This window comes from Paramisgurnus dabryanus, chromosome 17 (genome assembly GCF_030506205.2).
Source record: "Paramisgurnus dabryanus chromosome 17, PD_genome_1.1, whole genome shotgun sequence".
NCBI classification, from domain to species: domain Eukaryota; kingdom Metazoa; phylum Chordata; class Actinopteri; order Cypriniformes; family Cobitidae; genus Paramisgurnus; species Paramisgurnus dabryanus.
Window position 1 is genome coordinate 10,852,671 of NC_133353.1, and position 27,030 is coordinate 10,879,700.

Here is a 27,030-nt window from a genome sequence, read left to right on the forward strand (position 1 = left end):
GAAGAAAATGTAAAGCTAAATCTTTCTCTCGTTCAGATCCTGATTTTGTCCGATCCGGAGGTGGAGAGTTGTTTACTTATCAGTTCGGATGAAGGCGCAACCTTTCAAAAATACAATATTAACTTCTATATTATGAGTCTTCTGTTTCACCCTACGCAAGAGAATTGGATACTGGCTTATAGCCACGACCAGAGGGTATACAAACAAATATGCATACAAACACTCATACATTACCTCAAGGGGGTCTAATTTTAAGAAGCTATTAAAAGCAGATAATGTGGATAATTAAGTGTGAGCAAGATAATTACCTTTGTTGTCTGTAGTTAGGCATCTTACAGTGAATGTGTGTCTTTTTCACTTGGCTGTAGCTGTACAGCTCGATGGACTTTGGAAAGAAGTGGATTCTTATAAATGAACGGGTAACACCGGGGCGATTCTACTGGTATGATTCACAAACACACGCACACACAGAGTAATATTTTTAATGATCATCAATCTCATATATCACGCCTACAGTGCAATTTCACACTAAACAATTAATCTGACGCAAGAATATACCTGCATGCGTAAACACACACGGAAAATGAATCCTTTATTAATCCCACTCTTCATCTGATACTGATGAACTTACATACACGAAAAACACACTCATGCACTATGACTTTGTATCTTTGTGTCTTTCCCCATGTCTCTCTCTCTTTTCCTTTCTCTATCTACCTCAATCTGTCTCACTGTCATCACTTTGCGTCATTCCACCTTCATATCATAGTACGTGTGGAATTTTGATCAGGTTTTATATTTTAATCCCATCAGTGTGAGATTGTATTCGTGCGGATATATTTGTGAAGTGCGTAGTCAGTGGTTGCCTGTCACATGCTCAATGAGCTGTAGAGACAGCCAACAGCATGTCTTCACCCATGGGTTTAACATCCCCCCCATAAACACTCAGCACCTGCATACCCCCCCCCAAAAAAAAATATATATCTACTTTGCTGCTTCCCTCTGCAGTACACACACACACTGTCTTGCTTGTTTTTGTGTCATTAAACCCTGCCGTATCTTAGTTTAGTGACTACAGACTGGAAATTGAAAAAGTTTAACCTCAGACTGTGACTTTAAGGGTGCGTATTATCGGACCGGGCTATTGGCGAATGTATAAACACAAGCTGAGATAATTGATGGGTGGTTTAAATTGAGACTGAAATAATAATGAAAGGGTCAGTTAGACTGAGTTTACAAGAGACACACCACAGTTATAAAGAAGGGCTTAATAGAGTGCTGCAGGGATGATGTTGGCAGGACATTGGTTCCCTCGCTAAAAAGCCCATGAATTTATCCCTTAGACTTTTGGATTATCTAAAAAAAATAAAATCTGTGTTTAACATTTTGTCCAACAATTTAATCGTCTCAGATGAACGTTTATGAATTTTTGAAGTCTAAATGTGTTTTTTATTTCTAGTAATCGCATTTAGAGATGCTTTATGCCGAGTTCAGACTGCACGTTTTTGGCCCTGATTTTGACTCGCCGACAAGTTTTGAGAAATTGCAGACAAATGCCCAAAATCACAGGCAAATCTACCGAGCCCCTAAGGTGACATTGGAGTAAAAAAATCTATAGTTTAGTTTCATGTGCTCATGTGAAACTTTCATGTGCAGAATTTTTTTTTAAGTTTAGTTTCGCTTGCTCATGTGAAGCTATCGCGCGAGCACGTGAAACTATCGCGTGCTCACCTGAAACTATCTGGCACGCACGTGAAAGTTTCACGTGCGCGCGCGATAGTTTCCCGCGAGCATGCGATAGTTTCACGCGAGCACGCGATAGTTTCACGCGAGCACGCAAAACTAAACTTTAAAAAAAAATCTGCGCATGAAAGTTTCACGTGAGCACATGAAAGTTTCACGTGAGCACATGAAAGTTTCACGTAAGCACATGAAACTAAACTTTATTTAATTTTTGCTCCATGTCCCCTTAGGGGCTCCGTACAAATCGATGCTCGTGCACGCAAGTGACAATCACATAGTATGAATTATCAAAGACGTGATTTGAGATTCAAAATCATGCAGTGGGAATGTGTTTTGACTGAAAATAACATCGGCGATGACCTCCAGCCAATGAGAGAGAGCAACATACAGGGCAGCTGGAAGTTCGGGGAGGAGTCTCTCCAACCATTTCCTCCTTCATAATCTTTATTTATTTTTCTTCTTTCTGCTGCAAATGAGCACACATGCAATTTTTATGGTAAGCTTTTTGCGGGCTAGCATTTTTTAATAATAATCCCAGTCTCATGTGAGAACTCCGGTCTTGCACGCCTGACCGTGCTTTTTTCTTCACGTCACTTCTCGCGTGCGTTTGGTTGTGAGAGGTAGTTTGCGGACCGGGATTCTTCCTATTGTAAAGTCATGCAGTGTGAAACCATCTGTCGCCAATCAATCATGCAGTCTGAAAACAGCGGCGACTGAACGCTACCCCAGATAGTCAAGCAGTGTGAAAACATCTGTGACCCGCCCGACTAGTTTGAAAATCATGCAGTCTGAACTCGGCATTACCTGTAGCCTGATAAGTAAGCAGATTTTTTTGCTTTTAAAAAGTGCTAATATTGCATTTTTTTAATGCTACCCTAAGGATTTATTGTTCATGATGATTTTTGTACCTCAGGAAATGATAAGATGAAAACCTTTTTTTAAGTAATACTTTATCAAAATAGTCATGGCGCTCTCCCAGGTGCTGAAAAGAGAAAAAGCATTTGGCTTGTCCAAATCCACTTTTGCTAACTTAACAATGGGAAAAACAGTCTAAAAGAGTTGTTCCTATTTTCGTAATGGGTATGTTTTGGGCATAACATGCAATAAACCAATGAGGGGATGAGTCCCATCTCTCATCATCTTTAAAAGCCAGTTGCGCCAAAGAGTTTGTAATCGGAAAAACTGTAAGGGGAGGAAGAAGACCAGTTTAAGATTCATGTTCAACAAATGCGTTGTTTTGTATTTATTAAAATGGTTATTTTTAAATGAAAGCTTTGGTTATCTTTAAAAGTCATTATTTCAGTCATGAATTTATAAGTAAATTAAGCAGTGTTATAATTGCTGATAAAGTATGATGCATGATCACTGTAATTTTAAAAAGTTTTTTGTTAGAATAAATTACAAATATGCAAAAAAAGGTTTTCATAAAGTAAACATTTTTTTTAGGTAGCAAACAGAAGATAAAAAATGTACAGATCTGTTGAGAGCAGTTTCAGCACTGGACAGCGCCGTGTTTTAAAAAATATTACTTAAAAATAGTTCTCACCATATCTAGAGGTACAAACTCATCATATACAATAAATCTGTGGGGTAGTTTTACATTTATTTTTTTTAGAGCAAAGACCTCATCTTTTAATAAGGTCGTTTGGAGGCGTTTCTAAATCTGGTTGTCATAAACAAATGAATACCGTCCACTACAGTAACTGACAAGAGACAAATGACGTGAACTCCACTGCTTCGCTATCATTAGTCCCTTTCACACATACAGTACAGTCTTTACTGGTAAATTGCAGTTAACAGATCATGTGTTAACAAAACGTTTCTGGTAAATCAGTGCTGCCAATTTATCAGTAAGAGAGGTTGTAAGATTATACTATAGAATTATATTAAATTATAGAATTTACTGGTAAGTGCTATTTGTGAACGAAAAAAAAAACATTACCAGCATTTAGGACAGACGACGTCAGACCACGCTGACCAATCATAAAGTTTGGATACAGATGACGCGTTTACGACTGCAATGTTTACGGACGTTTCCACACATGCAGCTCGAGCACACCTGACATTAATGTCCACATTTCTTCATCAAGTTGTTTAAAACCGCTTACTATCTATTTGCCGAATTGCAGACATCCTCTGTGAAGACGTAGGTTACATTTGACGTCGCCTAATGCAATGTTGTTTGATCATAAGCAACTTTGTGACTGTCAGCGTTTGCCCACTGACTAAACCCTGATTCAAATGCAAGTTTTGAATAATGTTTTAAGCAACATAATAGGGGCTCTTTAAAACTGAGACTGAGGGAGTTTAAGAAAAATGTTTAAACTAAGATTATAAGAGGGTGTTTAATATGAAGGAAGATGTTGAAAATATAAGCAAGGTTTAATATAAAAATGGGTTTCGTCATTTCATCTTCACATTATGACTGATGTTTATTCTTCTTTGATTAATAAAAAAAAACTTGGATCGTAAATGGCGCTTAATATCAAACAAAAGATCTGCAAGGGTGCAGTATCAGATTTTAACTGAAAAGCTTAATATTAAACTTTGCAAATATCATTAATATCAGATTTTGACACTGTTTAAATGGACGTTAAAGACCATATGAGGATCTGAGATCCATAAGCCCCTAAACACCACCTCTGTCCAACATTAGATAATGATATTAAATGCTCTCAGCATGTATTATACGTTCATCAAATACTTTCACTTAATATCCAAATGATTCTGGCCTCAGTCAAAAAAAAATCCAATTTACAAGAAAATGTGTTGGTCGCATTAAGAGGTTTATACATCTGTGCTCTTCATGCTTAACAAAAGTATATAATGATTACAAACCTTAGAGGACATAATTGTGTGTTTGCACACTAAAAATAGGTATAAAATAGTGTATTTGTTTGCAAACATAGTTTTTGAGCATGCCAGTGAGAGTGCGGTTTCTGTGTCTGTGATTAATTGCCATCAGAGCCACAATAGGGTTTCACTGGAGACAGACTGTCTCCTACTGGAGCAGCGAAATTATGCTGTCCATCACTACCCCTTCATCCTTCCTCTCTCCTCTTCTATCACTCCATCACTCTCATGCTATTACCGCACTCATCTGCCCGTTTCCTGCTGGCATCTTCTTCTATCTCCTTCTTTAGTCGTCTCCTCTCCACTGGAGCTCTTCCTGATTGTTTTCCTCTCTTCTGTTCTTTTTGTTTTCTGTCATTTTTTGTCTTTCCTTCTTTTTCTTTGATTTCAGGGCGCTGAGTGGTCTGGATAAAGAAGCAGACCTGGTGCACATCGAGGCCCGAACTGACAGTGGACGTTAGTCTCTCTTTCCTCTTTTCTTTACCCCTCAGATTTTCTCCTTCTTTCTCTCCCTCTTTCTGGTTTGCTTTGGACCCTCTCTTGTTTATTTCTTCCTATGTCTCTCATTCTGTCTCAATAGCGCCTTTAGTGTCGGAGTGAAAAATGAACAGATGAAATCTGGACAACAGGAAACTCTCAATGGTAAATGGGTCTGGTCTCGCTCTATCAGGCTGTTGCGCTTTTAGTTTATCCTTATGGGAAAGTGTTGTGCATTAAACACTTTTGAAAACGAGTCAGACCCAACAAAACAAGAATTGAAAAACGACTCTTTGTGAGTGATGCAGAGGTTATACGAAATTACATAAAAAATGTCTAAAGAATGTCAAACCCAAATAAGAAAGCTTATGCTGCGTTTACACCAGCCGCGGTAGAGGCGGCAAGCGCGGGTGATTTACATGTTAAATCAATGCAAATACGCGATTACAGTCCGATTATTATCCTGCGGCGCGGTACGCGCGAATTAAGCGTTGCCTCGGGAAACGAGCGAGTTGAAAAATCTGAACTTCGCCAGATTTCCGCACCGCGTTAACCAATCAGGACCTTGCTGTAGTATAGTGACGTGATTACAGGAAGGGAGCGGAGTGGCAGAGTCTCCGCGGAGTCACAGAAGCCCCTCCCATGACGCGAATTTTTGCATGAATTTCTCGAATGACTAGAATTTCACACGCGACTTTCACGCATGAATGAAGCGAGTGAACTCAAATGTTCAAGCGTCCAAGTAAGGCGTTCAAACCAATTTAGTTATTTTTTTCCACATTTAAGGGGGACATTTTCATTACCGCAAAGTGTCCATGACTGGATTTGGGTTCTTTGACATGGAAATATTTATTATAAAAAAATCTAAAAGATAAAAAGCTTCAGTGCATGTTATACTATAAACATTTACAGTAAAGAAACATGTGGTATTTGGTGATCATTGGTAAATGTAGAGACAATAATAAGGAGTTTAAATGTGTCCAAGACCAATTTTCTCATTCTCCGCAACAATTTTCAATCATTGCTTAAGCCCTCAAGGAACTAAAATTTTCAACAAAAAAAATGTTGAAAGGGACATAATTGACTGTGACACTCAAGATGGCTACCAGGTAAACAGTTCTTATTTTTTCTCTCCAGATAAAAGTTGAAATTTTGTTTGTCATAGTACCTAGAGAACTTTTTAGTTCTCATTACCGAAACATGAGTTTGTAAATGCATATATTTAATGTAATATCATGTTGCGGTAATGATAATTTTTGATAATGATAATCTAAAAAATTGTAATAATTCTATAGGAAATATTTTTTAAATACTCTAAAAATAATGGTTATAGTAAGTTCAGACCTTAATCTTATATGTGCAAAAAAATTGGCTTCAAGGGCTTTTTAAAAATTCTGATGCTGGACGCCTTCTAAATATGGATTTTCGTGAGAATCGCCCATTTGGACCGCCTTCATAGTAAGCATAACGGAATTCTGTTTGAAATATAACAGATTGGTCTCGTACACACTGCAAACTTTCGGGGGTGACAACCGCATTTAAATGCAGGAGTGAATCTCTTAAATGTTCGTTAAATGTCTGTACGGAAGAAGACTCACTACCGAAAATCTGATGATTGACAGAGATAACCATAGCAACGTTCTGCCATCTTGCATGCTTATAACTCGCGTTATGTTTTGCAATTAACCTCTGTCTTGGCGTTGTGTATTGTACGCATTTGTGAGGCTGCCCCACAGCGCGCTTATAGCTTTTGGCTCATCAAGTTTTTGGTGTTATTAAAGTGTGAAGATGCCAATATTTTGGTCTTTGGGGTAAAGCATTTGGATTTATTTCGTTTTTTTATTGTATTTTTCTTGTTCGCTGTTTTTTTCGTGCAACATCTGGCAACAGTAGTCAGCAAATGCTCATGCCTCTGTCATTCTTTGCACCGTGCATACAGAAGACTTTTCCTCTTCTAGACATTTATTTTTTCAGAAGAAAACCTGTCATGTCCATGATGCACGTTTTAACACTTTATTAAGTTGTTCTGTTCGGTTATGTACACACTATGCAGTGTTTCTGTAAATGCGGTTATCACTACCTGCATTTTGTGGGAGTTAATTCGGTTGTCATGCCGTTGTCAGTCGCGTATTAATATGCAATGTGTTTAGGACCAGAGTGTCTTTGTGACTAATCCCATATTTGTAAACAACAATGCTAATTTCTTGCTAGAAAGGTAACCAAAAGTTGAAATATAACATTACTTTCGTGAATTTTGCTTTTTTTGGCCACCCATTTTATTTTTTAAAACTCGACCAGGCTCGACCAATCACATTCCCTGTGCACACCCATGCATAGAATTGTGGGACAAGAATCAGGAAGTAAACCAAATTGGATTCGGACATGCCTTGATGCCTACATGCCTTTGAATGCTGCCTCTGGAGGCAACATTTTAGAGATTACGGACGCAGCCTAAGTTTTCTTGGATATAACAAAACTTTTTTTTCGAGAGTAATTATAAACACAATTACAGCTTTTGCTTCATATCTTCAACTCGTCATTAGAAAAACATTTGCATTTTGTTTTGTGAAACTTGAAAGAGATAGGTGATAATCCTATTTTGTTGTTCCTGTTTGGTTCTTTGGCTTTCTCTCTTTACTCTCTCTGTTTCTTTCTCTTTCCTTTTATTTCCACCCCCTCTGTCTTACCTTTCTGAGTGAGGATGGATAGCTAGTAGAAAGACTGATAATGGAGAGCACTGATTAATTTGGCTAGACACAGAGATGTGTGGGGAGTTTTTGTGTAGGTCCTTCATTGTGTTTGTTGTGTGGGTGTTTGTGTACTAGAGAGAGCGAGCGAGATATTGATCATCTGTTTTTTGTTTGGTGTAGATCAAGGCGTTCTTGTGCAACAGCGTATCCTGTGTTGATAAATCTGTGTGTGTGTTTGTGTGTCTTACAGAAATGCAATATATTACCTGTCGAGCACAAAAGTGTTCAGAGGAGGGTAGGCAGTATCCATTCAGTGGCCGAATTGACACCAACTCCTTGGTAGTGCAGGACCAGTACATCTTTTTACAGGTACAGAAATGTGTGTGTGTGTTTATAGTAGAAATGTGTCTTTATCATGTGCATATATGATGCAGACAGGTGTGGGACATAACAACAGTGCTTGTATTTGTGTGTGTGTCACCATAATCTCTGACTCTTTTTATAGCTCTCCTTTTATCTCTGTCTGTGGCTGTGTAAGTGAGTGATAACCATTGTAACCAGCCTCTTCATCTCCAGAGGGTTAACAGAGGTCTAGGGGAGGACAGGACAGTGTTTTGAGCGAGAATCCCAAACCTGGACACTCCTCTGTCAATACAAGAGACTTTCTTTTGACTTTTATAGCTTGAAGCTGTTGGATTTGAGTTGACAGAGAATAATGAGGTTATCGATTCAAAAAGCGCAGGGACAAGAGACTGTCTGACACCCGACACCTCACAGAAAAAACGCAATCCTCACCCTACAAAAGTGAACATGTTGTATCGTTCTGTGAACATCTAAGCTGTATTGACACTGGATCAATCGGCGCATTAGCACCTTAATACACTATGTTTGCAGCTTAATAGCAACAGTCAACTTGATTTGGGAGACCGGCGATAGTTGGGGACATGGAGAAGTTGTCACATCCAGTAAAAAACAAGACACTTTTTTGGCAGACATTCAGACAAGGGTCAACTATACTGTATAGTAGTAGATTTTTAAAGGGACACTCCACTTTTTTTGAAAATATGCTCATTTTCCAGCTCTCCTAGAGTTAAATATTTGATTTTTACTGTTTTGGAATCAATTCAGGCGATCTCGGGGTCTGGCGCTACCACTTTTAGCATAGCTTAGCACAATCCATTGAATCTGATTAGACGATTATCATCACGCTAAAAAATACTCAAAGAGTTTCGATATTTTTCCTATTAAAACTTGACTCTTCTGTAGTTACATTGTGTACTAAGACCGACAGAAAATTAAAAGTTGCGATTTTCTAGGCAGATATGGCTAGGAACTATACTCTCATTCTATATTTTCATTCAATAATCAAAGACTTTGCTGCTGTAACATGGCTGCAGTAGGCGTAGTAATATTACGCACTTCCCGAAAATAGTCCCCTGCCATTGGAAGTTACTAAGGGGACTATTTTCGGCTGCTGCGTAATATCATTGCGAGTCCTTGATTATTACGCCAGAATGAGAGTATAGCTCCTAGCCATATTTGCATAGAAAATCACAACTTTCAATTTTCTTAGTACACGATGTAACTACAAAAGTGTCAAGTTTTAAATAGGAAAAATATCCAAACTCTTTGGTTATTTTTTAGCGTGATGCTAATGGTCTAATCAGATTAAATGGATTATGCTAAGCTATGCTAAAAGTGGTACCACCAGACCCGGAGATCAGCTGAATGGATTCCAAAAAGGTAAAAATCTAATGTTTAACTCTAGGGGAGCTTAAATGAGCATATTTTTTAAAAAGTGTCCCTTTAAGTCTTGATGCAGCTTCTCAGGACATCCAGGTTGTTAAATGGATAAATGTCACAACTTACCCCAATGAACTGTGTATTTGTTTACTAGCAAAGGTATTAGAATGAGTGGCACAGTGGCTCAGCGGGTAGGACTGTGTCCGCACAGCAACAAGATCTAAAAGGCACCGGCTAGGTCAGACGGCGTTTGCATGTTCTTCCTGTGTTAGTGTAGATTTACTCCGGATCCTCCGATAGGCCAAAAATATGCATTAGACATCAAATTGCCCTTCCGTCAACGTGTGTATAGATTAACCGGCTCTCTGCATAAATATAGCCATAGATGCTAAAATGGCGTTAAGGATAAATAAGGTGTTAGAATTTGTCAACAGATTTTTTTTTATATAAAACCCATTCAGAGAAAAATGCATAGGCATTAAATGGTTTAATTTGTTTACTTTGTGTGAGTTTATGAGCAGTTTGGGACCACCTTGGAAAATTAAGTTCTTCCTGCTATATGCTTTCTCACTAGCAGTGGTCTTAAATGTAACCGTGCTCATTACTGTGAATTCTCTGACCTTTGTGTGTATCAGCTAACCACAGGAGGAAGAACTACATACTTTGTGTCATACCAGCGAGGGCCCTTCAGGACCATACAGCTCCCGAAATACTGTCTACCCAAAGTAAGATACATGACACAGCACTAGCTGTCAGGAATAAGTTGTCAGATGAAATGCGCGCGTGTGGCTTTAACAGCTGTTCTCCGTACAGGACATGCACATTGTCAGTACAGATGAGGGACAGGTGCTTGCAGCTGTGCAGGAGTGGAACGAAAATGACACCTACAGCCTGTACATCTCTGACACGCCTGGAGTCTACTTCACTCGCTCACTCCCGAACCTGCGCACATCCCGAGGGCTTGCTGGAAACCTCATCGTTGATGTCTACAAGGTCTGCGACATCCAATCGTTGAACTTTGATGAATTATGGATGTGTGGCCTGTCAGAATTATAGGGTGCTTGCCAGTTAAATTGAAGATCTTGCATGTACTGAAATATACATTTTTGTAAAATTAAGAAAACCTTTATAATTATGATGATCTTCTGTAGAAATTTGTGAAAGTACAGTAGAACCACAATCAATAATGCATAAAACAAACTGTAGAGTGTTTGAAGTTAATAATAAACAACATGAATACACGGAGAGGAAGCAAATCTGGTAATGAGAGTAAATAAAAGCATTCAAAACTGAAGTGTAAGCAGAATGGCCAAGGAAATTCAGGGTTATGCGTAATAACATAGAGATAGTGATAATCTCCTTTTCCTCTTACTCCTATCATCTCATTTCCATCTTGGCTTACCAATAAATACAAATAGATTTCTGTGCTGTAAGCACATTCATTATGCAATTCATTATGTTTTCTATCCTGTAAAGGTGGCGGGTGTTAGTGGGCTGATCATAGCCAATAAGAAAGAAGACACACAAATGAAAACATACATCACCTTCAACAAAGGGCAGACATGGGCCTTACTGCAACCCCCAACGAAAGATGCTAACGGAAATGACATCAATTGCTACCTGGTGAGTCCCACTAGACTGTTACCTAGATACACAGCGGGTGGACAAAATAGCTAATATCACTTTAATTAAAAGGCTTTGGACCTTGAATAGTGTCCAGAATACTGTACCATTCATCTTATCAGATCATCTTCCAGTTGTTTCAGAAAGGTTGGAGTCGGGAACTGGATCCTGCTTCTCATTCTTTTCATAATTGTGGAGGCTGTTAATCTTGAAACCCCAAACATTTGGGCTGTTAAGATTACAGATGCTCTTGCTAAATGAGCTCCTACAGTTTGTCCCCTTTGGAACTCTGACAAGTTAACAATTTCACCAATTTTTGGTACTAACCTCTGCTAAACACAACTAAATAATATTAACAATGCACTGTAAAAAGATTTGTTATTTTAACTAAAAATATAATTATAAGTTGACTCAACATTTTTTGATAAGTTGAATTAACTCAAAATTTTAAGGCAGCACGAACACTTTTAAGTTAAAACTAATCTTTTTTACATTGTGGGTGTTCATATTATTTTGTCCAACATTGTACATTACCCACTAACATTTAACTCTTAAATCACCAAAAAACACTTAAAGCACCGCCAAAAAAATCTGGTGATATTTTCCTGAATTATTTAATATAGTGAAAGAGTGAAAGCGACGTATTTGCCAATGAAATGTGACCTCTGCATAGCAGTGGGCAGCTACAGATGTGGCCTTTAAAAATGCGCGTCTCTGAAAGCAGAATGCCGCGAGCACTTCCGAAATTCTGCGAGATCCCGCAGAAGGGGGAATTGGTGGGGGACGCAGGAAATAAAAAACCTGTAGAGGGCAGTCGTGTTTCAAGTAGGGCATAGCCTACTACGACAATGTGTGCTCGACTTTATGCTTTAAGCATTCTATATGATATTGAAGTAACATGACAGGGATTCTTGGTGCATTGGCAGTACTTTGATGTCACATGCAAGCTTTTTGACAAACATTTGGTTGGCGAAGTTTTCTTTTGCCAGTTACATAAACAGTCAAATATTTTTCATAAAAATCTGACTTAAACGCGGATCATTCGTCTTATTTTTTTTTGTGTACACTTACAGTAGAAGAGACGTGATGATAACGGAGTCTTATAACAAAATAATTCGCAAAGACCTTTGAAGAAACCGAGAGCATTTGCGCAATATCATTAACTAGTTTATCTAATTGTACATTTAGTTTATCTTTGCATCTGAGCGTTTTTAATAGCTTGATTGTAATGCGCTTTTCTGCATTATTGTACTTTTTATATTATCATGTTTTCCTTTACATGGTATGAAACTCGATATAAAGTGTGCAATGATGTTGAATAAATTTGTATAATGTGTTATATTTTGTAGTAAGTAAATAAAATCATGTTGTAAGTGTAAATATTCAATTCGAGGAGTTTCTGAGGTGTTTGTCATCGGCAAAAGGCGCAGTTTCTCTGTTGCTGATTAAAACCCGTTGGCTATATGATTTTTTAAAATTAACATTTGTTCTACTTATTATTTTATTTATTTGCCTACATTTACTCAAATAATATCAATGTAAAAATAGTAAGTAAATCATAGTTCAAGTTAGGCGTAAAACGTACATTTTTTTTAAGTTGTTGTTAAATACAAATAATATTAATTTGAAGAAAGCAATTATTACAGGTTTAAAAACTTAAATATATAATTCTGACATTATCAAATATATTGATTAAAATAATCTGTAAATTAAATACTTATATTATTAAGGCGTATACATCAAATAAAATATGTACATTTTAAACAAAATATCTATTTCTAGTCATTAATTTTGGTTTGTCTAACTAAAAAAAACCACATAACTGAAATTAAAAGATTTTATTAAGGTACTTTAATCATTTATTTTAGATAGCCTACATTTACAAAGCCACTGAATCATTTTTTACAGTGTATACATTGTGATCTTACGGTATTATTAAATGCATATAAATAAAAATATGTAAAACTAAATAAAATAGATGTCATACACGGACTCCATGAAACCATACGTTTTCTTGTTCGGTCCACGTGGGTTAAACGGTCACATAGCCTATTCTCCATAAAAATCCGACTAAAATGCAGATCATTTGATTCATTTTTTCTGTGCAATTAGAAGAGACGTGATGTATAACTGAGTCTTATAACAAACCTCTATTCGCGTAGACCTTGAAGAGACCGAGAGCATTTGCGCAATATCATTAACTAGTTTATGTAATTGTACATTTAGTTCATTTTTGCATCTGAACGTTTTTAATAGCTTGGACATGGTTGTAATGCGCTTTTCTGCATTACTGTACTTTTTATATTATCATGTTTTCCTTTACATGGTATGAAACTCGATATAAAGTGTGCAATGGTGTTGAATAAATTTGTATAATGAGTTATATTTTTGTAGTAAGTAAATTAAATCATATTGTGAGTGTAATAATTCATAAATTCGAGGAGTTTCTGAGGTGTTTTTCATCGGCAAAAGGCGCAGTTTCTCTGTTGCTGATTAAAACCTGTTGGCTATATGGGATTTTTTAAAATTAACATTTGTTCTACTTATTATTAATTTATTTTTTGCCTACATTTACTCAAATAATATCAATGTAAAAATAGTAAGTACATCATAGTTCAAGTTAGGCGTAAAACGTACATTTTTTTAAGTTGATGTTAAATGCAAATAATATTAATTTGAAGAAAGCAATTATTACAGTTTCAAAAACGTGATGTATAACGGAGTCTTATAACAAAACTCTAATTCGCGTAGACCTTGAAGAGACCGAGAGCATTTGCGCAATATCATTAACTAATTTATCTAATTTTACATTTTTTGTGATTTGTGAATTCATGTTCTGCTTGCCCCAATTCCAAATATTCTGTTGTATTATTATTCCCATTTTTTGTTAAACCGAGTATAACTCCCAAGCTGAACACCTACAAAACTAACCGTTTTGTCCAGTCTTAACAGTGTATGATATTCAGCTGTCTTAATTTAATTATTTTATTCCGCCGAATGGAAAAAAATCCATAGGCTATCTGAATGAATGGGATTCAGGAATAAAGTACAATAGTCTATACGTGCGTTAGTGAGACCTGTCGGCAGATCACGTTTGCCAAAACATGAAAAGAAACGCGTTTTCAAAACATATTGCGAGCAAACACAGACGTCTTCATCCGGACGGGATTACATTTCTCAGATGACCTCTGAGTTCGGCGTGAAACAGTAGGTAAAATGCTCTGAAATTTACAGATTACAGAGGTCGTCAGAGAAAAACACAGACATGGCCGATTCAGACGGGATTAAAAACACAGTGGACCTCTGAGAAGCATGATTTTCTCAAAATGATTTTTGTCGAGGGTGCCCCGCAAGCACGAGTTTGAAGCCTATGAATGAAAACGTTATTATTCGCTTTGCGTCAAACCCTGTTGCTGAAGGAGACGGACCGGAGCTCCGGCAAGGTGTGTTGTGGACCCGAGGAGGCGGAGCTGCGCTCCGGCCCAATTTAACCTATTACTTCCACTAACTGAGGTATCCTTCCTCCTTTGCTGTCTGCCTGGTATGATTTTATTGGTCATCTAGGAATAATTTTCACTTTATCTTACTTAATGGGGCGCAGCGCAAACCCGTTGGCCTGTGACATCACACTACCGCGAGATCTATTCAAAAGCATACTGTAGGCCTACTGTCTCGCGGTGCTAAGACGTCACATGCCGTCCGATCGGGCTGCGTGGCGCCGCAAGTCGTCAAACGAGCGCTGAGCATTGAGTCAAATAAGACACGCGTCAGAAAATTACCGAGGTCCGGGCGGCCATGCCCTTTTTTGCCTCAAAATGCAGACAAATAATGTTTTTAGTAAGGCATGTTTGTTAAAACTAGTTATATTTCCTATTTAAACTAAGTCCTGGCTTAAGCTTATAAAGACCCCGCAAAAACCCTGCTACAGCTCCTGAGGGGGTGCTCTCACTATTCACATGTAAATAAAATGGTTAGAAACCGGTTTTTCTGGTTCTCATTGCAGGACTGTGCGGGGGGAGGGCATTCCGTTTCCATGTGGAGACATTTAACAAACACATTTGATATACACCAAGTTCCAGATTACAACACCAAAAACACATCACGTTTGATAGCAGTGCATGTAGGCCCTACTTATTTGAGTATATTGATAGAGTAAGTATTATGTTGGACACTATTTTGGATATCAAATTGTCCTTTTCTCCAGACAAATAAAACACTGATGTGCATGTCTATAGATCTTATCTAAAGAGTCATTGCTATCATTTTCACTTTTGTGTTGGGTTAATTCCCTGACCAGACCTCTGTCATTTTCTTACGCTCGTCTTATAATTTGACTCAACGCTCAGCGCTTGTGTGGCTTCTTGCTGCGCAGCGCAGACCAATCGGCATGTGACGTCTATAAGCAGAGGTGGGACAAAGTGAAGGTGGGGCACTTAACAGAAGATACAGTCTGTCAGAATATCTCTCCACAGTTACAGATGTAAAGCAGAGACGAATCCGCACTAAATACAGACTCAGTGATCACAGTCTGGCAATAGAGAAAGGCCGACATAGACAAACATGGCTCCCAAAAGAAGAGCGAATCTGTGTCCATTGTGACAGTGGCGAGATCGAGACAGAGACACACTTTCTCCTTTACTGTGGTAAATATAAAGAGCTTATAGAAAAACACTTTGACAAAATCTCAAAGCTCATACCAGAGTTTCATAAATCTTCAGACTCAGATCAAATGAAGATGTTACTGGGGGAAGACAGACACCCATCAGCTGCTGCTAAATTCATTTATCAGTTACACACCATCAGAAATAATCCACAGCCCTGATCTTGTACAGTACTTTTATTTTACCTCTCATGTGCCTCCATAAATGTACATTTGTATACTTCATATTTTTATATTTCAAAGTCTACTTTATATTGTAAATATCCTCTGATTCTATTTTATTTTATTTTGCAGTAGTACTTCATCCATCACCCAGCACCTTAGCTTAATTGCACCTTAATGTTTGTATTGTGTTATTGTATGTTTCTTGTTTTATGTATAATGCTTTGGCAATATTGTAAGTGACACAATCATGCCAATAAAGTTCTTTAAATTGAAATTGAAATTGACAAAGTCATTGTTATGCAAGTCACAAGTAAGTCTTTGCCCTCGAGTCCCGAGTCAAGTCATGTCAAAGATGAGGCAAGTCCCAAGTCGAGTCAAAAGTCAAAGCCAACAAGTCTCAAGTCGAGTCCAAAGTCCTACTGTACCATTTTAGTTTCAAGTCATGTCAAGTTCTCTTACAACAGAAATAAAATGCATGCTGTGGACAGGTGGAGGGAGGCCCCTATACTGCATTGCATTTTCAAAAGATCAAATTGGCCATGATGCCACCATGGCTGAAAACTCGCTCCACTGTAGCACTAAGCAGGCACTGCCAAGGCTACTTGAAAGAGTGAAGGAAGAGTGCCCAGAACAAAATGGCATTCTGTCCTTCTGCCATGTCAATGTAGTGACTTAGCTGCAGTGGTATAGATCTCTTGGTGATGTCAAAGTACCGCGAGAGCGATTCCAGTTATCACGTGGCTAAATCCGCTTTGAATCGCTCTCGCGGTACTTTGCTGTCACTCGCCTGTGGGTTTTGTAGCGCCACACCACTCTGCTCCCCAGTCACTTTCGCGCCGCTATAGGGATTTCATATGCCGATCGGATCGCGCAGTTCGGCAGAAAGTCAAACACACCAAATATATAGCCTAATATGTATATGCATTTCAACCCGCTAAAGTAGCAAGTGTAGCATGCTAATGGTCAGTGCTTCACTATTACTAAAAGTTTGAAATGTCACAAAACCATGCTGTTACGCATCCTCACGCTATTTTTAGCGGGTATACGGAAATCCTTTACAATTCCTAGTAGACTACACCACTGCTGAGCTGTACTGGTACGGTCCCAACATCCAAACCAACGTGGGACTGCAGTGATTGGATGTCGTGCAGGCAGCGCGCGTGCTCTCTGCATGCAGGTGGTGCACATTTTTTTCATAGATGCAGACACACAGAGACCGGCGCGGCCGTGTGCATTTTTTGTGTAATGGGTAGGTTGCTTCACTGCTGATTCTTGCCATACCTCCGTTGCCTAATGCGCACGCATACGGTGCCATGTCAACATGGTGTACAAACAGTTAAAGGGTCTATTAAGTAAGATGAAGTCAAAATGAAACCGAGATGACCAATAAAATCAAACCAGGCAGACAGAGGTGCAACACAGAGGTCAGATGCGCAGTTAGTGGAAGTGCAAGAGAGATGTAAGTAATCAAACGCTGACTATTATACAGCAGTTTATTGACGAGAAATATGAAACCGTAGTGACTGTCAAGGTGACAGGACAAGAAACATTACTGCAGCTGAGAACTTGGGTGTCCAAATTTAATGCGCTGCTTTCTCTCCCTCCAGTAATTCACTTTCCGTTATTCAGCATGTTTATTAACAACATTCCACGCCACCCTTTAATTCTTGAAGATATGTTTTTAACTGTATAATGATTAGATTCACTGTGTTGCACTGGACTTCTGCTAAGCTTGAACTTGAAAACGCGATGCATCACGTGCGCGGTACAACGCTTCATCCACCCGTAGCGCGCGTGCACGGAGTTTAAATGTTCATATTTTGGCTTGAACATTTTATTGCATTCAGTCTTAAAGCCTAATAAACAGTACCTGTTGAAGTCATTAAAGTTAAATAAATAACAAAAGAAGAGAAAGTGTGCAGCAGTGTGCCCAGGATGGTAAAATAATTATTACAATGTATTCCTAATGACCAACACAAGTCTTCTGCATACTGACATGGTTTGAAATCTATAGGTATTTGATTCTTTGGTTTTCTGATGTATTAAAATTCATATATGTAGAGCAGGGAAATAAGAAGCTTTTTTTCCTGGGGTGCATGCCCTGGAAAATACTTATATGGACCTCGGTATTTATAAAATCATGCAATGCGGCGTGTTTGTCTTTACAGTTATGAAATTTATTATTTTAAACACACATTTCACAAAGTATATATTGTAAGTGTAAATATTCATAAACTCAACACTTCGGAGGCGTTTTTCTAAAGAATAATGTTTAAACTTTATTGGTGGTGGTTGAGAATAATTCCTCTTTCCATATGTAACGCATTTTAGCGCAATATAAATGTATCATATTGTTATTCTTAATATATAAGAATACTAATATATTTTTTAAAACATTTATAACATATATATATATATATGCTTAGTACAATAGCTTTGCTTCATATAAGTTTCTGTAATAAATCTTTAAATCAATCACAAAACGTGCTGACAGTGGCAAATAAAATGCTTGTTAATTTAAACAAGGCAGAAAGGTGTATAAAACAGCTTTAATTAACAATATCTGAATTGGCTCTTTGCACACTTCTAATTTTCTCATGTCATAATTTATAATTATTAATTAGATTTAATATAAATAAGTTTTGAAAAGTGTTGAATGCGAACGTGTAAGATATCTGGAAGGCGATGCGGCGTGTTTGTCTCTACAGCCACATGTTATAAAATTGATTATTTTACACACACATTTCACAAAGTACATATTGTAAATATTCATAAACTCAACATTTCGGAGGTGTTTTTCGTCCGCAAAAGGCACAGTTTCTCTGTTCGCGTCAATTATTTTGGTTTGACCAACTAAAAAAACACATAAGTGACATTAAGACATTTTATTAAGTTACTTTAATAAATTATTTTAGTGATATTCTATTTTACAATAATATTTTTTACAATTGTGAATTACGTAGAAACACTGACTGCATATGCGCAAGAAAGGTAGCCTATTATTAAAGATTTTATAAATATAAATATGTAAAAACGAAATAAAAAAGATATCATATGCCAACTGTACAGCCCGGGTTTAAACGCCTTTTTTCTAAAGAATAATTTGTAAACTTTATTGGTGGTGGTTGAGAAGAATTCCTCTTTCCATATGTGAAGCATTTTAGCGCAGTATAAATGTATCATATTGTTATTCTTAAAATATAAGAATACTACTATATTTTTTACAACATTTTTAACTTTAAAACATGTCTTTTTTATACCACATTAATCTCTTTAAAATATTGATACTTTTAGAAAAACTGACAATTATAAATATTATGAACAAACAATGAAACGGTGTCAAAATTCGACAACACAAATAATTAAGATATTCATTGTAAATAGAGTCGCGTTTATTAGGCTCACACTAAATTCTTGCACTTCCTATAAGTTCGCATTGCACGTATCTTAATAGTTGTATGCGCTGTTATGCTGGCAAGAATGGGTTGACATATCACTTTGCTGTTTTAATACAGTAGCAATGTAAAATATTCAGCAATGCCCTTATTAACTTCTGGAAACAACGCAATGCAATGTTTTTATGCGCCACCTGGTGGATATTCTGTGAAGCGAAACACATTAAGGGAAAATGGAAAGTAGCCCCCCCGAAAGCACTTGCAGAATGCTGCGAGACTCTGCGAGACGAATTGGCGAATGCCGCGGGAGAAAACGCGCATTTTTAAAGGCCACATCTGTATCACTGCATCGCCCGGGGAGCAACTGGGGTTAAGGTGCCTTGCTCAAGGGCACCTTAATCGCAACCTGCCAGCTGTCTGCCTTTAATTGGCTTCTCTAACCACTAGGCTACCTCTGGCTCCGTAACCATTTCCCCGCCAGCGTTTTAAAAAATGCTGCCAGGTAGCGTCAAATTTTTGTATGATTTTCTCAAAAGTTTAATGCCTTACAGAAAATGTTATTCTGTAAATAAATAAACATGCAATATATAAAATGAAAGAACAGACTGTCTCCTCTCAAACAAAAAACTTGTTTCATCCTACCTTCATTTTTTCTCTTTTTATCACATCTCAAATATGGGTAGGTTTTGATAGAGATCAGATTCAGAGCGATCCTCAAGATGGCGTTCTTACCCAACTTATAAAACCCCGAAGGGCAAACAGTTCAAACTTTGTGTATGTTTTGAGTCAAAACATACACAAAGTTTGAACTGTTTGCCCTTCGGGGTTTTATAAGTTGGGTAAGAACGCCATCTGGTGATAATAGCGTAAATATGGATTGCCGAAAAAAGTCGTCATTGGCAGGAAAGCATTTTCTCTTAACTCGTCAATGGCGGTGAAAGAGTAAAACACCAGGGAAATGTGTTAGACTTGTCAATATTCTTTTATACCCTTAAGAATCACTTTTATCAATCATAACTAGTAATACATGATATATCAGCCAATAATTGATACCTGCAGATAAAAGCATTTTTCCACTGTCAGACATCAGGCGATTGTTTAAAAACAGCCGATGATCAAGGCAGATTATATCCAGGTAATAACAAAGGGGGAACGTATCAGAATTCATGCTGTGTGATTGTTTTGAATTGGGTCACAATGACAACAGAATTACAGTTTACACTTGTTGATTTCATGAAAAAAGAATTCAAAACAATGAGTAAAAAATTGAGATGCAGCAATATAAGGCCAATAGCTCCATTCATTCCTATGGTACCAAACAGGGAAGCCACCAAACACTTCTGTGTTTTCCCTATTTAAAGACATGAGGAGTTATACCAGTAAGTATGGTGCCACAAAATAAAACTTTTTTTTGGTACCATAGGAATGAATGGGGCTAGGCTAAATGCTAACACATTCACAACACGCTGTACAGTGCACGCATTGAAAAAAGATAGATATGTATTAATTCGTCTAGGTTGAGGTAATAACATAGTTTAATATGGCAAAAGGGTAGACTATTCCTTTAAAGAAACATTACTAGTTTAATGTTTAATATTAATGGTCATTATATAAATAAATAACATTCATAAAATTTAATTTTCCGAATTTAGTTAATGCCAGTTAATATAACCACCAAACTATCTGTATCAACAGATATCAGTCTGAATAATCGGCTTTAGGTATCGATGAAGAAATTTTATATCGGTGCATTTTTCTGTATGAATACATATTTCCATATTTTCTGATCTCGGAGGGATGGCAGGTCTAAATCACGTAAATCCGATGAGTTTTATTTTTGTGAGGGTTGGGGGAATGGCAGGAATTGTTTGTAGACGCGCACTTCGCCGTCATCCAACATTTATCCAATAAATTAGGTTTGTTTGACTTCATGCGACTCCGCAAAAACCAAAAGCACCACAAGAGTGATTTGAGAAATCATAAGGAGTTTGCTTAAATTGCTCTCGCGCTACTTTGATGTCATCCGCCTTTTCTGCTTTCTTCGTCATACACATGCTTGTTGAGGATGCGCAGACCGACTACATTTGGGCCATAAAGTCATCAGTCGAGTATAACCTTGGGTTCACACCAGCCGCGTTTGAGGCATCAAATTCGCGTCTACCGCGTCTAGTTTGCCGCTTGAACATTTTGAGTTTACTCACTTCAAACGCCACGCATGAAATTCTAGTCATTGAGACATTCACGCGGAAATTTGCGTCATAGGAGGGGCTTCTGCGACTCCGCCTGTTTTCTGTGATCACGTCACTACTAGAGCAAGCTCCTGATTGGTTAACGCGGTGCCTTTTTCCGGCAAAGTTCAACATTTTCAACTCGCAACGCTCAATTTGCGCCATTCGCGCGAACTAGACAGCATAAGACACAAAATCTCTCTGCTCTTGACATGTGATATATACACAACTTTTCTTGTAATACCACAGTCTTGGCAAGTATTCCCATAAAAAGAGTCCATTTTAAAATTGTATTATTAGTGAGCAGTTTAGAAAGAAATCAGATGGGTCAGCATATGGATCTGCGCTTATCCGTTCTTAAAGGGACATAACCCTCTATTTTTTTTTTTTCGATTGTGTTATTGTGTAAATTAAACTACAGAAGACCAAAGGAAAATCACTTTTATAGCTTCAAAAAGATTAATTATATTTAATTTATAGAATTATATATTTCTATACATAATTCCTACTGTTAGACTTTACTTTATTTGTAACTTTGTTCTTTCCTTTTTTTATATGCCTGTAATTTCTTGATTTGTTTTATTTTATTTTTTGCTGATCTGAAAATGATTCATTTAGTGACTCAAAAACCATAGTGTAATTCATTTAACCAGTACTACATTGTAAAATTATGTAAATGTAGGCTTATTTAAAGGTCCACTCAGTTTAATTTTTCTGGCCTTGCCACTGATGTACAGATTAATTTATTGCATATGTAAAATAGTAAGACGATGCCACTTGTTACAGCTTTGCACATTTATCAACACATTTAATTAAATAGTGTTTCATTTACTAGTAAAATGCGTATATTTTACATTTATAATCTAAATTGCCCATCAGAATTAAATAATTATAACGGTTTGTATTTTTTGGGTATATGCGTGTTATTGTATGAATTTTATTTTTGCGCGTGGGGGGCTTCCTTCTTTTTTGTCCTTGCCCAATCACATGCCTTAAAAAGCTTAATTGTCAGTATCATTGGTATTGGTAAATGTCATTTCAAGTAATCGAATATTGGTATCGGCACAGAAATTTTGTATCAGTGCCTGCCTAGTCAGGACCATAAACACTCACTATATCTAACACATTATACAGTTATACAGTATTATAGTGTAATTTTAAACAGTAGAGTCATGTAGAGGAACCCCTGTAGTGTCACAGTGAGTTGAGGGTGGACTATTAGGTAGCACACAATAGCTCTGTGTTCAGTGCTCTGATGATTTGATTAAGACACACTACCTTCTCTGTGTCTAATGACTTTCACTGATGTTTTACACTGTTCTGGAAGATTGGTGATTTCAATTAAGACATAAATTGAACAACTGGAGTTCATTTATCAGCGGATCTCAGAAAACCTTAATTACTTTTCTATCTGCTGCACCAACAGTCAGCGAGTTCTGTGTTTGCACATGTGTTGTCATCCTTTAAAAAGAGATGAAACACATTTTTTACAGTCATCGTTCTTTGGGTATTTTGGGATTTATTACCAACGTTAAGCAACTGCTAGTACAAGAATTTCGAAGCATCTAGAGTGAACAATAATTTGCCAAATTTAAAGCTGCTCCATGCATATTTAATACGTTTTGAACTGTTCTGATTTGTGATGGACATTGTGTAAAAAGGAAACTAATCTAGACCTTTCATACACTAAATTCAATAAAGTGTCTTAAATCAAATAGATTGTTAGGTTTTGCAGGAGCTCGACAATCAAAGATTTGATTTTGCGAGTTTCCGAAAGAACTGGGTTGCACTAATTTTAAAAGGTACTAAAATACAGACAAGAGCTGCCGAAAAACTGAAACTGATTAATTTGCACAGTTTTTGAAAGCTTTGAAAGCGATTATGTTGATACATGTAAATATATTGTCATATAATTTAATACTGTGTGATGTTCCAATTTCAGCCATCGTGCTCCCTGCACCTTCACCTGCAGATGTCTGAAAACCCTTACACACCTGACACCATCTCCACCAAACACTCCGCTCCAGGGATTATTGTGGCCACAGGTGTGTGTAACTGTGCCAGTTGCTTTATTGTGTTTTATTCGTATGCCTTCCCAAGGATGGTCTCTCAGGTGTTTTTGATAAATTAGGGTGAAGAATTGGTTTGAATGGGCTTGCTTTTAAACACATACAGTGGTGATATCACAAGCGATCAAACTGTTACAGCCTTGTGTTTCAGCTCCTGAGTTTTGGTTGCCCTAGTTAAAACAAAAACTAATTTAATTCTGTTCATTTGTCAGACTCATTATAAGATTTTCTTGAAAATTCAAACCCTAATGGTGCCCTGTATGAGCTTAAAAAATGCACGCTCAGAAAGTTAGCCATGCAGAGCACGAAGGAAGTATGACCGTCGTCTTCCACATTCATAATTGCCTGTCATGTTCGGCAGCTGTTACGCAATCACTTTCACTTGCTCAAAGTGTACAAACACAGAATTTTGAGATTTTTAAGTGCTTTGCTTGTGTTGCCCCTTTGTACTCTTTGTACTTTTCTTTGCACAGTATTGTATTCTTACACAATTTCCCATAGTATATGATGATTATTAATTCATCTCTCATAGTTACATTAGTATTTTTCTTCTTTTAGGGAACATTGGGCCCGAGCTGTCTTTTTCTAACACAGGAATGTTTGTCTCTTCTGATGCTGGAAACACATGGAGACAGGTTAACAGCCCACCATCTTATTTCTGCAAAAGATATGGAAATAAATATTAAATCTATGATTACATCTCCAACTGACTGACGCTGACAGATATATGAGAGACAGCATGCTGTCTTCTAGATATTTCAGTCTGTAAATGCTCTTTTTTTTTTAGATTTTTGAAGAGGAGCACAGTGTTTGGTTTTTAGATCACGGAGGGGCTTTATTAGCTGTTACCCAATCTGCTGTTCCCACTCGGCATTTATGGTAAGACGCACAAACAACCACACAAGCATCCATACTCCCACTGTGTCGCACAAACAGATATTTATAATAGTCTGCTTTAATAAAAAAGTCACTTACTTACAGTATAAATCATAATTTACTATTATTATGTGTGTATATAATAGTATTTTGCCCCGCAGACACTAGACTATATTATATTTTTCCCTGCGTCAATTTAATGGCAGTTCATTTTAAACTTAGGGATGTTTTACATTTAAACTCAGTTTAAGAAGTTTGCAAATGCTTGAACTTCAACTTTGAGATGGGTACTGACAGATATAAACAACACGCAATAGGTCTTACCATATCAAACATTCTGAATCCTTTCAATGAAAAGTGTCTGCATGGCTTTGTAGTGCAGGTGAGTTTTTTGCCAGGGCTTTTAAGCTCGTGTTGGGGGGTAAAGGTTTGAAGCAGAGGTGGCATTCGCTAAGTTTTCATCCACATGTTGTTCCAGCCATGTCACACGGGCCACTTTGATGTGCTAAACATCCAAACAATGTCAGGAACAATTAGGCTGTGTAAGATAATTCTTATCCTCATGTGGGTTGTTGATGTAACAACAGGAGTGTGTTCGACTGTCAACCCCTGTGACTTCGCCCCACATTTATACCAACAAACATCAAGCGAGAAAACAAAGACTGCTTTCTTTTATGAATAAAAAGATGCTTTAAAGAGACTGTTATATTGTGTTAGAAATAATAAGGAATTGGGAACAGAAAGATTTTAAAGTATTTAAAGTCTGTGTAGTCATTTCAAAGAATTTTTTTTAAACACATTATAAATGTTAGAAATGTATTGCTGATACACACGTTAGGAAGACCGTGAACTATGTAGAATTGTGGAGTTAAACAGTTTTTACACGTGTTTAGGATTATTTGAGCAGGGCTAAAACGGTTGAACATGGCCCTGCCCCAATGCAATTGCGGGCATCCATTTAGGTTTTAACCATAGACTGTAAAAAAAGATGGACGATGCCTGTTCACTCCCTTCCATTGGTGAAAAGTGAAGCCGCCAGTGTCCCGATATGGCGCTGACATCTTGGGTCTTGAGTCTGCGCAGTAGCGATTTCGGGACCAGTCATGCGCAGTAGTGAGCAGGAAGTGAAGCTGCGAAATCAAAACCCCGCCCTCGCTCTCGCAGAATGCGCATATCACACGATATCACAGCTGTCAATCATGACGTGACACCACCGTTTTTATATCATTAAATAACTAACTAAACACAAACATTTTAATTTACATCAGTGTGATAAAAACTACAATAAATGACAGAAACCAGCTTCGGAAAAAAGATAATTGAAGTGTAATTAATTTTTTTAGTTGGTCTCAAGTCCCATTGAATAACATGGGGAGGCGGGGTTTATGACCTATACTGGGACCAGTCACTGGGGGGCGATCGAGACGTTTTGGCTTCACTTTTCAGGGCTTGTGCGGCACGCTTGGTTGTAACTGTATTTGTAAGTTGCGAGAGGCGGCAAATTTCCAGGAGTGGGTGTGGTTTCAGCGTCAACTGTGAACACGCCCCCAACGTTTGAGAGCAGAGAATCCTGCTTGTTTGTACAAGATTTTGATAACTTTTTTATTTATTTTGTTTCTTTTTTCAGACTTTACACAGACTTCAAGGTATAGATGATCTGAATGACAGATGCTTTGTTCTTTAAAAAATGGGTAACACTTAAAGGGGTGTTCATAAGACTGACATGACACCTTCATAATCATGACATTATGCATGTTTATGACGACTGTCATTTTGTTCAATTATGTCTTTTTTAATGCAAAGATAACATTGTTTGAGATCTTTGTTATCACAAATTGACATTAACCAATACATCATAACTTGTCATGACAACTTGACATTTCCCAGACAACATAACTGACCACTTTTTACCAGTGATACAAATTAAATTTGTCATTAAAGTGTCATTAAGTCTTAATTCTCTGTCAAAAGGTTTTATAACAACGTCACGGATATTTTTCTTGACCTCAACTATAGTGGTACAAATATAATTTGTCTTTAAAATGCCATAAAGTGTTAATACTCTGTCATATAGTTTTATAACAGCATCATGAATATTTTTCTTGACCTCAACTACAGTGGTACAAATATAATTTGTCTTTAAAATGTCATTAAGTGTTAATACTCTGTCAAATAGTTTTATAACAGCATCATGAATATTTTTCTTGACCTCAACTACAGTGGTACAAATATAATTTGTCGTAAAAATGTCATCAAATATTAATACTTCGTTAAATAGTTTTATAACAGCATGATTAATATTTTATAATGTTTATGAGGTTTCCTCCTGTTAGAGAAATAAAACCAATCATCCAATTATAAAAATAATAATAATTCTAATTTAAATAAATTATATTTAATTGCATTTGGAGACTGATTTACATAAAATTAAAAGAAAACAGTGCAATAATGGGTTAAGCTATGTAGCATTGGGTTTATATCACTGCAAAAATCAGTTAATTACATTGA

The 27,030-nt window shown here is 37.2% G+C and overlaps 1 protein-coding gene across 2 annotated transcripts in view; it reads left to right on the forward strand.

Annotated features, from left to right (window-relative positions):
• sorcs3b (sortilin related VPS10 domain containing receptor 3b) overlaps window positions 1-27,030 on the forward strand; it is a 115,541-nt gene that overhangs the window by 45,450 nt on the left and 43,061 nt on the right. The window contains exons 4-14 of one of the 2 annotated variants that reach the window (XM_065297371.2): window positions 37-195; window positions 369-442; window positions 770-790; window positions 4,988-5,052; window positions 8,014-8,132; window positions 10,142-10,231; window positions 10,320-10,499; window positions 10,983-11,129; window positions 23,520-23,622; window positions 24,205-24,281; window positions 24,434-24,525. In XM_065297371.2, the coding sequence (XP_065153443.1) occupies window positions 37-195; window positions 369-442; window positions 770-790; window positions 4,988-5,052; window positions 8,014-8,132; window positions 10,142-10,231; window positions 10,320-10,499; window positions 10,983-11,129; window positions 23,520-23,622; window positions 24,205-24,281; window positions 24,434-24,525 (1,127 nt within the window). The remainder of the gene's footprint in view (window positions 1-36; window positions 196-368; window positions 443-769; window positions 791-4,987; window positions 5,053-8,013; window positions 8,133-10,141; window positions 10,232-10,319; window positions 10,500-10,982; window positions 11,130-23,519; window positions 23,623-24,204; window positions 24,282-24,433; window positions 24,526-27,030) is intronic. The other variant, XM_065297372.2, reaches the window with a different exon arrangement.